At 46.2% G+C, this 14,952-nt stretch overlaps 1 protein-coding gene across 1 annotated transcript in view; it reads right to left on the bottom strand.

Annotated features, from left to right (window-relative positions):
- The window catches only part of LOC142592646 (putative phospholipase B-like 2), an 85,486-nt gene extending 73,400 nt beyond the window's left edge, over window positions 1–12,086 (bottom strand). Inside the window, exons 1-2 of the mRNA XM_075704205.1 lie at window positions 11,929–12,086; window positions 6,447–6,704 (exon numbers count right to left, since the gene is read on the bottom strand). Coding sequence (XP_075560320.1) covers window positions 6,447–6,676 — 230 coding nt within the window. The 5' untranslated portion in view covers window positions 6,677–6,704; window positions 11,929–12,086. The remainder of the gene's footprint in view (window positions 1–6,446; window positions 6,705–11,928) is intronic.
- Between the last annotated feature and the right edge of the window lie 2,866 nt (window positions 12,087–14,952).

Raw genomic sequence — 14,952 nt, 5'->3', positions numbered from 1 at the left:
GGCTGCGCCCCCAAAACCCACGTCGGGACAACTAATACCGGCGACCTGTGGAGGTGAGGCTGCTGTCGACGCAAGAACAGAGCCTCCAGCGCTGAACGACGGACGCGAGAGCAGTTGCGAAAAAAGTGATTACTGCTTTAGTAGACACAGGCGCAGACCATTCCGTTATGAGTAAAGTACTTGCCAGAAGGCTGAAAAAAGTGCTGACTCCTTGGAGAGGACCGCAAATACGCACCGCCGGATGCCACCTTATCAACCTGGTGGGCAGGTGCACTTCTAGAATCGGAATACGCGGCTTTACATACGTCGCCAGTTTCATTGTCCTGTCAGAATGTTCAAGGGATTTAATTATTGGAATAGACTTTTTGCAGGCGAACGGTGCAGTTATCAACTTGCTGGAATCCTGTGTGTCGTTCTAAACGAAGCACGTCATCGAGACATTCGAGTGTGAAGAACAATTTGATGCTCTTCAGATTATAGACGACGACGTCCAGCATAGCTGTCGCCGTAAGAAGCACCGTATTCAGCGACCATGAAGGAATAGCAGACAGTAACACTGGGCTCTTACTCGAAAAAGGAATCTGTATGGCAAGGGGTCTGGTTCGGCTGCGTGTCGGGTGTTCGAATGTCTTCCTGACTAATTTTGGAAATGAAGTCCAGCAGGTTGCGAAGGGAACTGTCATTGCTCGCCTTAATGCTTATGAACAGATTATGGATTTGAGCCCTTCCGATGCTGCACTACTGGATTCTGACAACGTAGACTCCATACTCACATCTGTCAACATCTGAGCAGCACTATCACCGAGCCCGAAGCAGCAAATAGAGAACCTTGTACGAGAATTCGCCTCGTGTGTTTCTCAACGACATCGAAAGTCCAGAGAACATCCATCGCCAAACACCGTATCATTGTCGACGAAGCTGTGAGGCCTATTTGCCAGCATCCATACCGAGTGTCAACGAAGGAGAGAGGGATCATCAGCAAACAAGTCGAAGAAATGCTTAGAGACGACGTAATTCAACCATCGACCAGCCCGTGGGCTTCACCTGTGGTGTTGGTAAAGAAAAAGGATCAGACCTTGCGCTTCTGCGTTGATTATCGGAAGCTAAACGTCGTCACAAAGCGGGATGTCTATACCCTTCCGAGGATCGATGACACCCTCGATAGACTACGGGATGCGAAATTCTTTTCCTCTCTCGACCTCAAAAGCGGATACTGGAAAATAGAAGTGGACGAATGAGATCGTGAGACGACAGCATTCGTCACACCTGACGGACTATACGAATTCAAGGTACTTCCGTTCGGCCCCTGTTCCGCACCTGCCACGTTTCAGTGGATGAAGGACACTGTGCTCTCCGGGTTAAAGTGGCAGTCCTGTCTGGTTTATCTTGACGACGTCGTGATTTTTTTTACCACCTTTGCTCAGCATGTGGAACGACTAAGGACTGTGCACAAAGCTATTAGTTAAGCAGGGCTGACGATAAAGCTCCAAAAATGTCACCTCGGCTTCCATGAGCGTCTTTTCCTCGGCCATGTGATCAGCTCCGAAGGCATCCGTCCTGACCCTGAGAAGACCGCAGTAGTAGAAAAGTTTCCTAGACCAACTGATAAAAAGGCCGTTAGGCGATTCCTAGTACTTCGTGCCTACTACAGGCGTTTCGTCAAAAATTTTTCAAAGATTGCCGAGCCGTTAACGCGATTAACGAAAGAAGATATGCCTTTCGTCTGGCAAAGTGAACAAGAAGATGCATTCAACGAGCTACGACGGTGACTTCAAGACTACCCGGTCCTTGCGCACTTTGATGCGGAAGCGGAAACAGACATCCACACAGACGCCAGCAATTTAGGACTCGGTGCCGTCGTCGTTCAATGGCAAAACGGAGAGGAAAGAGTGATTGCATACGTCAGCCGCACTCTTTCGAGGGCTGCAACCAACTATTCAGCCACCGAAAAAGAATGCCTCGCAGTAACATGGGCCATAGGAAAATTCCAACCATGCTTATACGGTAGACCGTTCCGAGCAATCAGCGACCATCACTCATTGTGCTACCTTGCAAACCTGAAAGATCCTTCTGGACGACTTGTTAGATGGAGTCTGAGGCTGCAGGAATACGACATAACGGTCGTGTACAAGTCAGGTCGCAAGCACAGTGACGCTGATTGTTTATCACGTGCGCCGGTCGAATCTGCTCCTGTGAAAGATGGACACGACTTTCCGTTTCTTGGAGCCGTGACAACATCTGAGATGGCCGAACACCAACAGTCTGACGCCAAGTTGCTCCTACTCATCTGGCACCTCGAGGGACACCCCGTCCATGTTCCGCGAGTTTTCTGTAGGGGATTGTCATCGTATGTGATGAGAAATGGTGTCCTGTACAAAAGAAATTTTGAGCACAGCACAGAGAAATTTCTACTTGTCGTTCCTTCAGCTTTGCGATCCGAAATCTTGGAAGCCTGTCATGATGACCCATCAGCAGGACACCTCGGAGTGAGCAGAACGTTCGCCCGAATTCATGCTAAGTACCACTGGCCAAAGCTATTGACTTCAGTACAGCATTATGTACGAACATGTCGGGATTGCCAAAGACGCAAAACGCCTCCATTAAAACCCGCAGGCCTCCTTCAACCAATAGAAACCCCAGTAGCCCCGTTCGAACAAGTAGGAATGGACTTGCTCGGTCCCTTTCCGACATCGTCATCAGGGAAACTATGGATTGTAGTAGCCACGGATTACCTAACCCGATATGCCGAGACATCCTCTCTCATCAGCGCAATGGCTGTCGAAGTGGCTGAATTCTTTGTCACCAAGACAGTATTACGACACGGTGCCCTTGCAATTATTATCATGGACCGAGTAACTTTGTTCACAGCCGATTTGACGTAATCCATTATGAAACTGGCTCATACCAGCCACAGGAAAACAACTGCCTATCACCCTCAAACAAATGGGCTAACTGAGCGATTGAACAGGACGTTCACCGATATGTTGTCAATTTACGTAGACTTAGAGCACCGTACATGGGACAAGATACTACCCTATGAAACATTCGCCTACAATACCGCATTGCAAGAGACCACTCAGGTAACGCCATTCCAGCTTGTTTTTGGTCGAACAGTTACTACCCACTTGGATGCAACGCTGCCGGTCAGCGACAGTACAGAACAGAACCCTGACTTAGCGACTTTACACAGAGGGCCGAAGAAGCACGTCAGCTGGCGCGACATCGCATTCAACAAAGGCAGCGCATCGACGCGGACCGATACAATCTGCGGCGAAGGGAAGTGGAGTATGCCCTAGGCGACAGAATATGGGTGTGGACTCCCGTGCGGACGCGCGGCCTGTCCGAAAAGCTTTTGCGCCGTTATTTCGGCCCTTACCGAGTACTTCGCCGCATGAGTCCCCTGAACTACGAAGTTACGCCAGAAGGACAAGTAAGCTCATCACGATGCCGGCGTCGCACGGAAACTGTACATGTGGTCAGACTGAAGCCTTATTATGACAGGCAGTGAATATTCGACCAAGCATTTATACTGTGCCATATACCACTTTAGTATGGACAACAGCTTGTGAACAATTTAGTCGCTGTACGCATCGGGACGATGCGTTTTGGAGGGAGGATAATGATACAAGGCAGAAACATATTTAAACATCGCGCGCAGGTTCATGCGCCCCCTCAAGAGGACAACGGCGTATTGGAGAAAAAGACGACGAAATGATGGCACGTGTTTTCGCCGCACGCACTTGCATCGTAGATGGCCGTTGTCAGCGTCTACAAGAAGAACGGGTGAAGCGACGCTCGAGAGAGAAGAAGAAGGCATTCTTGATCTCTGGTTCAGGACGCGGCAGTACTTTTCATTTACCCCCAGGGCGCAAGTTAGCCCTCAATAAATAGTTGTGTCTGGACTCCCTTAATTGTTCGTTACAATTCTGGTGGAGGTGCTGGGTAATGATTTCCAGCCCAATTCGAGTTGGAGAAAGCAGCGCGGAACCACGCCATCTCAGACCCAACGAGTTCACGCCTGTCCACCAGCGCACGAGCCGTCGCCTACGTGGTGAGCCGCCTGAGTTTCCTCTTTTGCCGGAGCAGACTATAATAGCAGCAGTGGACAATCCTGAAATGACATCCTAGAACGCCTCAACCCGCATCGTCGTCGATCAGCCGCGGACGCCCGAGCCTTTTCACGGCGATACCTTCGAAGACGCCGAAGACTGGTTGGAGGGCTTCGAGCGCGTCGCTGACTACAATGGATGGGACGAAAACCGGAAGCCCCGCAACGTTTACTTCGCGTTGCAAGACTGTGCGCGAACGTGGTTTGAAAACCATGAAGCTGTCCTCCGGTCATGGGATGACTTCTGACGGGAGCTGTTGGCCACGTATCCGAGCACAGACCGCCGGGAAAAAGCTGAAGCCGCTTTGCAAGCAAGAAGCCAACGAAACAACGAAAGCGTGCCAATGTATATCGAAGATATGTCCCGCTTATTCCGCCGGGCCGATCCCAGCATGAGCAAGGACAAGAAGCTTCGGCACCTGATGCGCGGTGTGAAGCAGGAGCTATTTGCCGGTTTGGTTCGGAGCCCTCCACGCACCGTCCTTTTTATTTACCCCCAGGGCACAAGTTAGCCCACAATAAATAGTTGTGTCTGCACACCCTTAATTGTTCGTTACAATATTTTTAATTATAATTTGGAGGAGTGTGGGACCCTAGGTTCCTTTGAAAAATAAAAGTTCGTAAGGTTGTCTGTGCTAGATAATGTACAGCTGCATTAAACAGTTGTTCTTTAATAAGTTTTCAATCTGTCTGCATACTTCACAAAGTGAAATGAGCGCCTCAAGAACACGAGTATATTTGTCTTTCTTCTCTTTATTCACTTTTGGAACTTTTCGTTACAACTCGAATTTACACTGAATTCTCAACGTTTTTCTTAAATTACCTGCAGATATGTGTGCCTACAATTCAACATGACTGTACCCAACACATTTTCTTTCTAGTTTATTCATTGGCTCGTCATCAGCGCTTGCTTGTGAGCTGTGTGTCCTGCTAATTGCTCAACCTACCAAATCAGCAACATTGCTTATTATTGCCGATGTGGGATGGATATGCAGCTGTCATACAAGGGTATGGGTATACAGGGAATTTTCTTTTAGCTGCACCTATTTAAAAAAATATTACCTATGGCAGATAGCACAATTCTAAAGTAGATTAGGGGTCCATTACTTCTACGAAAAATTAATATGTCCAATTGAATAATTACCGTAATTACGCAATTTAACATTTTATTTATTTGTTTACGTCCCATGTTTCATTCTACAAATTATAGCCGCTGAGTTCGAAAGGTGTATCCACTTGGAACGAATTCTCTCTCTTGACATCACCAATTCCGAGATATTAATTTTGAGTGTCCATCGAAATGCATTGGCGTTCCAGTTACTTTTGTGCTTCAGTGCATAAACAACGCTTTATTAGAAAGTAACTGGAACGCCACTGCATTTCGCCGGCAACCAATGATAAGAAAACCGATGATAATGACGATTTATTGGCATCCCCTTTGAAATTGAGCGTAGACAAATGGTAAACTAGCCTGCTCGAGGTACTGAAGTATGGCATACATAGTTTTCTTGCATTTCTGTGCACATCTGCTTAATATTTTCTTATCCTTGAAACTTCTCTGTCTACCTTGTATCGCTACCCATGCTGTTAACAGATTCAGTCGTATAAATTTCTTCTTTGTTCTTTTTTTCCCGTCAGTACTCCAAACATCAATTGCTTATCTCGACTGCTGACCGGTTGATACTTCCACCCACTTTATATACAAGCGCTTATGGACGGTGTACGCTACCTACGGGTCGCAATAGGTTAAATCGTTTGCATTGCATTAGGATGCGCTGAGTAATCTCCGGATTTTCGCTACTGCATACACATGCCTCACCTTGTTGCGAATAATTTCTCTGGTATGCTTTTGTCCTGAGGCAACCAACTGGAACACTAAATAGCAAGGCCATGCCTTTGTACTGTCACACATATTTTCCTTTGTAATTTCTTTCTTCGCATTATCGTAAATCTCCAGGATCTTTTTTTTGTTTCTGTTCTTTGGATCCACTTCATTGTTTCTGTTTTTCTCACTTTCTTTTTGAAGAGAAGAAAGCCATACCAGTTTCTCAGAGAAAGCTTCGCAGTTGAAAACTTCATACTGGTTAGGGATGGCCATATTTGCTTTTCTAGACCATTATAATCTCCCATCTTTGTCATATCCTCGCCAATAACAACAAGGCCGCCCTATAGCATGCTTCGGCTGGCATCGACGGACCTCCTTCTGTCACTCGATGCGCGGCGATATGTTTCTCAACATGATTCCTGGCACATTGGGGCAATAAAGTAAAGGCGGTTTCATATTTTCTAAACAAAAATAATATTTTACCCGGAAACTGTACCACCAGTCCGGACTCACCCGCTGTTCGGGATGTCGTTTTGAAAATTTGCCCACGCCACCGGAGTCAGGGTCGAGAAGCCGCCATGGTGAGGAACCGACGGCGGTTTGCCGTCGTGGATGCGCAGGCGACTGCTTCCTGATTCTAGTGTGGCCCAAGCCCATTGGCAGTCAGTCGCTTGACACGTAACCAAGATTCCGGCCAGGAAAAAATGTAGTAAGAAGGCAGTGGTCATTCTTGAGTGCCTCATTATGCGTCCGGGTATTACAACAGATGTCCTGCGCAAGCCAAAACAACGGGTAAGCAAACATTACCACCAATATTACGACATTGCAAGTTGCCTTCACCCATATGGATCAAAACGTGAATCATTTTGTGTGCTTTTGTAGCGTTTATGCAGGGCTCATGTTTTCAATTCTCATTATCACTTCTAGGACATTTCACGCCCTTTGGGACGTCCGTCCATCCTTCCGTCTGTCCGTATCTACCTCCAAACCCCGGGTAGCTGACTACAGCCACCACATCTCCGGAACAAGAATAACTGGCAGCGTACATCACAACCGCCATCAAGCAAGGGTTCATCTTTTACACGTTGATATTCAAACATATTTTTCGGAGGAATTTCTTTTACAAATTTCTGGGTGCTGTTTTTTACAAGGGCGCGGCCAATGTATGCGCGTTTACGGTACAATTAGTAGCGTAATACTGAATTTCACGCCGAATGTTTCTGCAATATGGTTGTATTTTCGAGAACCGATCAATGAAGTAAACGGATTTAGTTACTTTTAGAGCATGGTTGAGTTTGACTCTGCATATTTCACTTCAGTGAAAAGATTAACATCACTGTTATTAAATGACCTATGACACAAATGCTTTTTTTTTCTAAATTCATTTCTACAATTACCGATTCATCTAAGGCTCTTTATTCTTCTTGCATGTTTAAATTTCCTTTTGTGCAAAGGTATTACTGCAGTACCCAATAAATAGTTAATTAAATGCAGAATACACTTCGCTTATGTCAGTTGCATTGTAAACTCATTATGCCAATGTGTATTTTCAACTAATAATTTGTATGACTCGTCGTATTAGCGTCAATTACTCTGTAGAACTGTGGGACTTTGATATCCATATTTTGTCCAGGAGAGTAAAGCAGACAGAATGGTATTAGACACCACAGTTATAATGCATATACGTCTAATAGACTACTTGTTTCAGCACTTATTCTTGTAGTAAAGTTATACAATTCTAGCAGGCAAAGCATGCAACTATATTACTGAACTGTTTCGCACACAAATTTTTCGACAACGAATTAATAAGTATGTCGTCCATAACAGCAAATGAGCATCCGGTAGAAGTAAGATACACCAGTAAATCTTGAATGAAGTCGAAGAAATTCCACTTGTCACTGGTGGGAGCTGTGTATATGGCAACAACTATATTTTTGATAACTACAGCAAGGCCTTCCGACGTTAGCATCTATTACAGCAAATTCATCTTTGAAAGAACGTTTGAACAAATTATTTACATAGAACGCGACACTACCACCTCTGCCACGAGGCTAACTTCAAGTGATATTTGCCATGTTTCTATAAACATAAAAAACCACAGTTATGCCTCACCCCCCCCCCCCGTTTATGGTAGTAAACATAAAAAGAAGTTCAGATGTTCACCCTTGTGCTTCATACTACGAGAATTCGGATGAATAGCGTTGAGCTGTTTTTCTACAGAGACGAACTTCGTTCTGAAGCCTTCGACATTATAACCAGCACAAGTTGGTTGGCATGTCAGGGTGAGACGACAGTCAGTCAAGGAACTTAACTTTAGCTACTCCTTTTTTTCTAGATCACTATGGTCAGTGATCTCCAGAACGTCACTAAGATTATTTTCACGGGCGAAAACCTTGTCCACAATGGTTGGCCACAGCACTGATTTCTTGCATGAAATGGCGGAACCCAACGACTACTCATTACACTGGGACAGCTGCTCATTGACATAGCTAGCCCTTCCATCCGAGGAACCGAGCATACTTTTTTAAGCTTCTGTTTTCTTGCCTCCAAAAGGAACGCATTCCTCTTTTCTCGTAGAACAAACAAAATATAATGTTGGTCTTGTCTCAGTTACTAGGTGGAATGCAGTTTATGTGTTCTAACTATCATTATTGCATCTTCCGGTCTGACTCATGTACCATTTCTCATAATATAGTAGAATGTTACCAGCCGTGGTGGCTCAGTGGCTATTGGGTTGGGCTGCTGAACACGAGCTCGAGGGATCGAATCACGGCCACGGTGGCCGCACCTCCGTGGGGGTGAAAGGCGAAAACAACCGTGCACTTAGATTTAGGCGCACGTTAAAGAACCCGAGGTGGTCGAAATTTCCAGAGTCTTCCACTACGACGTGCCTCACAATGAGAAAGTCGTTTTGGCACGTAAAACCCCGTAATTTAATTTAGCGGATGTGACAAACAGCCCTCACAGCACAAGCGACAAACTTACCATTGCGTTTCTTGTGATCAGTGGTGTTCGGAACGTCACTAAGGTTATTTTCAGGTGTGAAAACCTTGCCCCCACTGGTTCAGCCGTATTCCCACAGCACTGATTTTTTTCATGAAATGGCGGAACTCAACAACTGCTGATTATACTTTGATAAATGCTCCTTCACATAGATAGCCCATCTATCCGAGGAACCGAGCATACCGTTTTAGGCTTCTGTTTTCTTGCCTTAAAAAGGCACGTGTTCCTCTTTTCTCGTCGAACAAACGAACTATGATGTTGGTCTCGTCTCAGTTGCTAGGCGAAATGCAGTTTCACACACCGGATGCCTAGTCCTAATCTTGCTTCTAGTTTTACGAAGCGTGCCTAACTTGTTTGCAGCTGAAAAAAAGTCCTGCACGTTTCTTTGACGCCCCGTCTGCTTCAGGCAGTGTCAAAATGGTGGAGGCATCGAATCATGGAAATTTTCTCCTGGGCTCGGCTGCTACATTGCGCTGTTACCAAGAGACTTCTTGTCGAGCGCACCTGCTTGAGCAGCCTTTCCGCGGCCAACAATTAACTAATTATTATGATATCCAGCATCCTTAAGACGCGTGCTTTGCGGCTGGAAGCATGTTTTCAATAAATGCGGGCGTGATTTCTTCACTGCATTTATAAAACACAAGTTAGTTATGCGCCTGTTCACCATCGTTTACTGAAATGAATGAAAATGTAGAGGTTCTTTTAGCTCGTGGGCTTTAACAGCAGCACGTTAGATTGTCTGAACACAAACTGAACGTCAAAGAATCTGAGAATATTATATTATCAAGAGTCACGTCAAGGGAAGTCAAGCGCTGGCTAACAATAGTAAAAACACCGTTCTTGAATAAAAGAACATTTTTGAAAAACTGAAATATAATCGACAAATCTAAAAACATTCATAGAAACTGTTGATCTTGTGAGGCGTTGACTCATGTTCTTGTCCAGTTGGCCTAAATAGAGCTTACTAAGAACGGGAGCCAGGCGCGACCCGTGCATATGGCTTCCTTCTGCAGATATGGCCTATTGTTTAACTGAAACACCTGCATCGCGTGTAAATCTAAGGGCACCACACCTGTCGACACAATCTTCGTCACATTGAAAAAGCTCATTGTGCGAGAGGGGATAATATACTTCCTCGACATATGCTGAGATGTCATTTAGGTCCTCGTAAACGTGACATCTCACAAAATAAGGATCTTATCAAAGTTTTTTGATGAAAGGGGTCACGAATATCAAAGCAGTTTAGATTTGAAATCGCATAAAGGTCATACATGCCCCCATTCACACATGCACCCTCAGAAGCCTTTACTATCGTGCAATTTGCCGAGTTATAGGAGCCATTGTTGCTATTTCACATTTTTTGGAGCAATCTCTAAGATAGTTTTCGAGAAAAAAGCAATGCCATGCTTGCGGAAAAATTCGGGGTTGGTATGCCAACGCTGGGGCGCTTGTCACAGGGTTCTTAGCAGGTATGTAGCGAAAACCAATGGGCTCCTGTGCCACAAATGATATTACTGTGCGTGAAGCTATAATAGATTCATGGGATTCATACATCCCAGATAGCAACAGGGGCTGCGGGGAACTCAGCAGTGAAGAACTCCGCACTTGTACGTCTAGAAAGTGCAGTCAATTTTCAGTACACAGGCGTTCTATCATTGCTTCTCATGGGAATTTCATAAAAGAACCCTCGGCCTCATTCTTAGCCGCGTAACACCGTGCCTACTTAGCGACCCAAGGTAAGTATGTTAGTGAATGTACATCAATTAAATAACTATTTTGCACCATTCGGCCATAAACACTGATGAACGGCGCTACCAAAGCTCCTGGTGAGTGAAGGGTACAGTGTTTTTCTCACTCGCAGGTCGCAGTCCACGAATAGCTCTTATATGCGCCGATTATCTTCAACAAAGAAAAATCAATATTGCACTCAATGGCGGACACAGTACTTACAAGATGATACAGTTGTTCTGCAGCACTGGGCACCAAAAGGCGAAGCTTTCTAAGATGCTACAGCCTATTGAGAAGTAATGGGCTCAGCCGCCAGGGTCGATTTGTGGCTATGGCGTCGCAATGCTGAGCTTAAGGTCGTGGGTTCGATCACGACCACGGCAGCCACATTTCATGGTGGGCGAACTGTAAAACACTTGTTTGCGTAGATTTAGGTGCACGTTAAAGGAACCCATGCAGTCAATATTTGTCGCGATATCCCCATATACAGCGTGCGTCAGAAGTTCCCGTTTCGCCACAGAAAAAAAAAAACACAACGTTGGTGCCATGACAGCTTCTGAGTAAAAACCTGCGGCAGGGCCTAGAGTTTTGTCTCTTAATTAAGGACACTCTCGAAGTCAGAGAGCTCCGATCTCCCGTAGTTTAGTAGGCGATGCATGCAACAGTCCCGCGGTAGGTTCCTTTGAGTAGCGCGTATTTGTATAACCGCCGATTTCGAGACATTTGACAATATGTGAATTTTGAGTAGTGTTTGATAAACTTGGAGCTATAATATCGTTTTCCCGCCTATTATAGACGCAGGATTTGGTCTTTTTCCAGCTGTACGCATACTTGAATGCCGTGAAGTAGGGAATGCGGCAGATAAACTCTGTGGAGACAGCCCCGTACTGCTAGAAACCACAACAATACATCACTTGCACAATTACAAACACCGCGTTTCAAAAGCGCAAGTCTCAAGCTGGTAACGCGACTGCTGTTCATGAAGAAATTGAACCAAATCACGCAGGAGCTCCCTGCAAGCCGTCAAGATTATTTGCAACCCAAGAAACGCGGACGCAGCTCATCGACACAAGACTAATTCAGACGCTAGGCAAAAAGCAGAAAATTCAGAAGTTACTGCGCCATCTGGTGGGCGCGTTGTAATTGATATTACAGGGCACTGTGTCGTCCTGTCAATGCAATGTCAGTGCGTTGCTCTCGAAGGTGTCACGCGGCGTTCACAATGTAGCTGCAGCCTACGACGAGAAGCGAAGACCACGCTTACCGCAGGCAGGACCCGACGTTAGTCTCTCTTCGCTGCTCCGCGCAGGACGCCGACTTGTAGCAACGGGCCGGTGTCACGTGTGGGCGCTGCCGGCGTCGTCGCGCTAAATCTGTAGCGCACCCTACAACGCCGCCGTTTCCGGGCCACGTCTGTCGTCGCGTTTACTCTTCTTCGTCATAACAGACGAGGGGCGCTGAAGGCTGGCCCATTGTCTGCAGTAGAAAGTGGCCGTCTGCCACGGTGCGACGTGGTATACAGCATTAGAAAGACGTTCTGCATGTTTTCTAGGAATCAATAAAAAAGGGCGTGCTTCAGATACAGAATAGGAAGAAGCCCATAAATGTGATGAGTAACAACGAAACACAAGCTTTCTGCAGCGAACTTTTTGAAGTAAAAGGCAGGAAGTACACGGCAGTTGAATGTCTTTGACAACTCTATTAGTGCTTCGTTGCAAATTAATGTTACATGTCATTTCTGTTGGAACTACTCGTTGCAATCCTTACATTTTGTAAAATTTAGTAGCACTACACGTGCGAACGTTTCCGGAATTGTACTCCCAGTGTACTCTTTGTGGCTACTAGCCATGTACTCTTGGCTATTAATATGAAGCTCTAGCTCGGGAGCTCCGGCCTACATACGTAGTGAGGGATAAATTCCTTTCACCGGTATCCACGGCGAAAAATTGTGCGGTTTCTTGCAGACAAAAATGTCATAGTTTCGCCCGAAAGGGGAAGCATTCATTGCGATAGCAAATTAGTAGACAGCTATACGAAGTAAACATAGTTGTTTTATTAAATAAATTATGGGGTTTTACGTGCCAAAACCACTTTCTGATTATGAGGCACGCGGTAGTGGGGGACTCCGGAAATTTGGACAACCTGCGGTTCTTTAATGCACACCTAAATCTAAGTACACGGGTGTTTTCGCATTTCGCCCGCATCGAAATGCGGCCGCCGTGGCCGGGATTCGATCCCGCGATCCCATGCATAGCAGCTCAACACCATAGCCACTAAGCAACCACGGCTGCTAGTAGTTTTATGAGCTGCAGAATTGTGTAAACATTGGATTACTAAGTAAATTAACAAGCATACTTCCACGCACGCACAGGTAAACAAGAACGCATCGCACTCGATGACCACAAAAAGTCGTTGTCAAAACACTGGAGTGAGGAAGCGCGGCAGCAGCAGCAAGAGAATTGACCATCGTACTGCCTCTCGCGTCAACGCCAACGAAGAAGCGAAACACAGCGCATACGAGCTATGAGCACTCGGGGCACCTAGACTCTGTACTCAGCGCTGATCGTTTTCAAGATAAAGCCCGCGCGGCCGCGCTACACGCAGCCCCCACCAGAGAAGAACGCCCCCTTCCCTCCTCTCCCCTCAATTGTCCTTTGCGCGACGGAAGACAGCGCCGGCCCTTCCTCCCCACTTCCACTTCACCCCCCCCCCTCCCGCTTGCATGCGCTATGTTGAGCCGCCATCACCGACTTCCGCCCGTACACTTTCACCTGCATATGCAGCACACGGCACTCGCCGACGATGTTATCGCCCTTGCACTGCATACGGAACCCCACGGGGAGGCCTCGACGACGGCAGAAATGCGCCATGAGTGTCCATATAGCTACCGTGATAAAAAAAAAAGACTTCCTCACTGTTAGCAGTGGGAAACCAAATGTCTAGGCCAGCAGCACCAGCTACTGATACGGAACGCTTTGTCTGGCACGTATGTGCGGCTGCCTGTCGTCGGGTCAGGATTTGCCGCCGCATCATATCATTCAAACTTCAGCCAAGCTTAGTTGCCACCTTGCACGCAGCGGGACGCACTCAGTCTCGAAACTGGCTGAATTGAGCTTTGGAATTTGATGGTGAATATTTTGAATTTGGTGGGAACGTCAAGATATAAAATGTAAGCGCACTTATATATCGCTGCCTTCAAATTAAGTACATTGGCAACTGCCCGAAGACAGTAATAAAATAATTCCTTATTAAATATCTCTTAATTAGTGTTGTGAAATACACTCCAGGAATTCTTCCGCCTAGGAATTCATCTGCGATACCGCCAGGTTCGCTGCGCTTCTTGATTTCTTATAGAAAGATTTGTATGAAAAATAAAAGACCCTCTACGTGCATTTGTCTCTTGCGTTAAAAGAGACAAATTTGGCGCTTAGCACTGCCCGATTCCTAATGCAAATTTGCAGAAAGGTCACACTGGATAGTCCTGGCCGTTCGATATGACAGTTGGCGAAGTTACGTTCCTGGTTTTATAAGGCAAGAATGTGAAGTTTCTTTCTGGAACGTGAAAGCCAGCTGCTGCCAAAGCAGCGGTGCCATGAACTTGTGTTACTACTGCTCTGCACCTGCAGAAAGCAGCGGTCCCTGTAGGGTTGGCAAGGTTGCCGCGTGTAACCCGCTTCTCTGGCACAGCGTCTGGCACACGCGGTGACTGCCTGTTAACGGCCACATTGCGCAGCTGCTGACAAGCGGCGGCACAATCTCATACTAGTGCCACCTTGGCATCTCACTAGCTTTTCCATGGAATGAGGCAAAGTCGCAGCTTTCTCCTAAAGAATCAGGCATGTAACGAAGAATTTCGACCCCAGAATGCGATTTATCTGCAAGCGTTGAGGACAAGAGAGCAGGAGCAAGCTCGTTATAATTTTTCAACGACCTTGAGAGAAACGCGCAATGTCCTACAGGCAGTTACCAGCACAAACAATATAGAAAAAATGAACCAGTAGGGAAAACAATAACCGTTTTGGCCATCTAAGGTGTAGCATGAAGACCACAGTTTCAGTACAAAGTGCCTGATATCGGACCCACCGAAAGTTTCTCGAGTGTGGGTACGTCACGCCGTCATCATCATGCTAATTTGCCGGCATCCCCGCGAGATGATGCTATTTTGTGTTTTGTGACAGACGCAGACGCGAATATCATCTTAATACCACTGCACCTAGAGATTTCAGTAGCTCAGTACAGGCGTTAAGAGATAGCATTTACAGATATTAACGAAGTCAACCACAAGGTA

Source organism: Dermacentor variabilis, chromosome 9, assembly GCF_050947875.1.
Source record: "Dermacentor variabilis isolate Ectoservices chromosome 9, ASM5094787v1, whole genome shotgun sequence".
NCBI lineage: Eukaryota > Metazoa > Arthropoda > Arachnida > Ixodida > Ixodidae > Dermacentor > Dermacentor variabilis.
The sequence above is the reverse complement of the archived record's forward strand: the minus strand, read 5'-3'. Positions and strand labels throughout refer to the sequence as shown.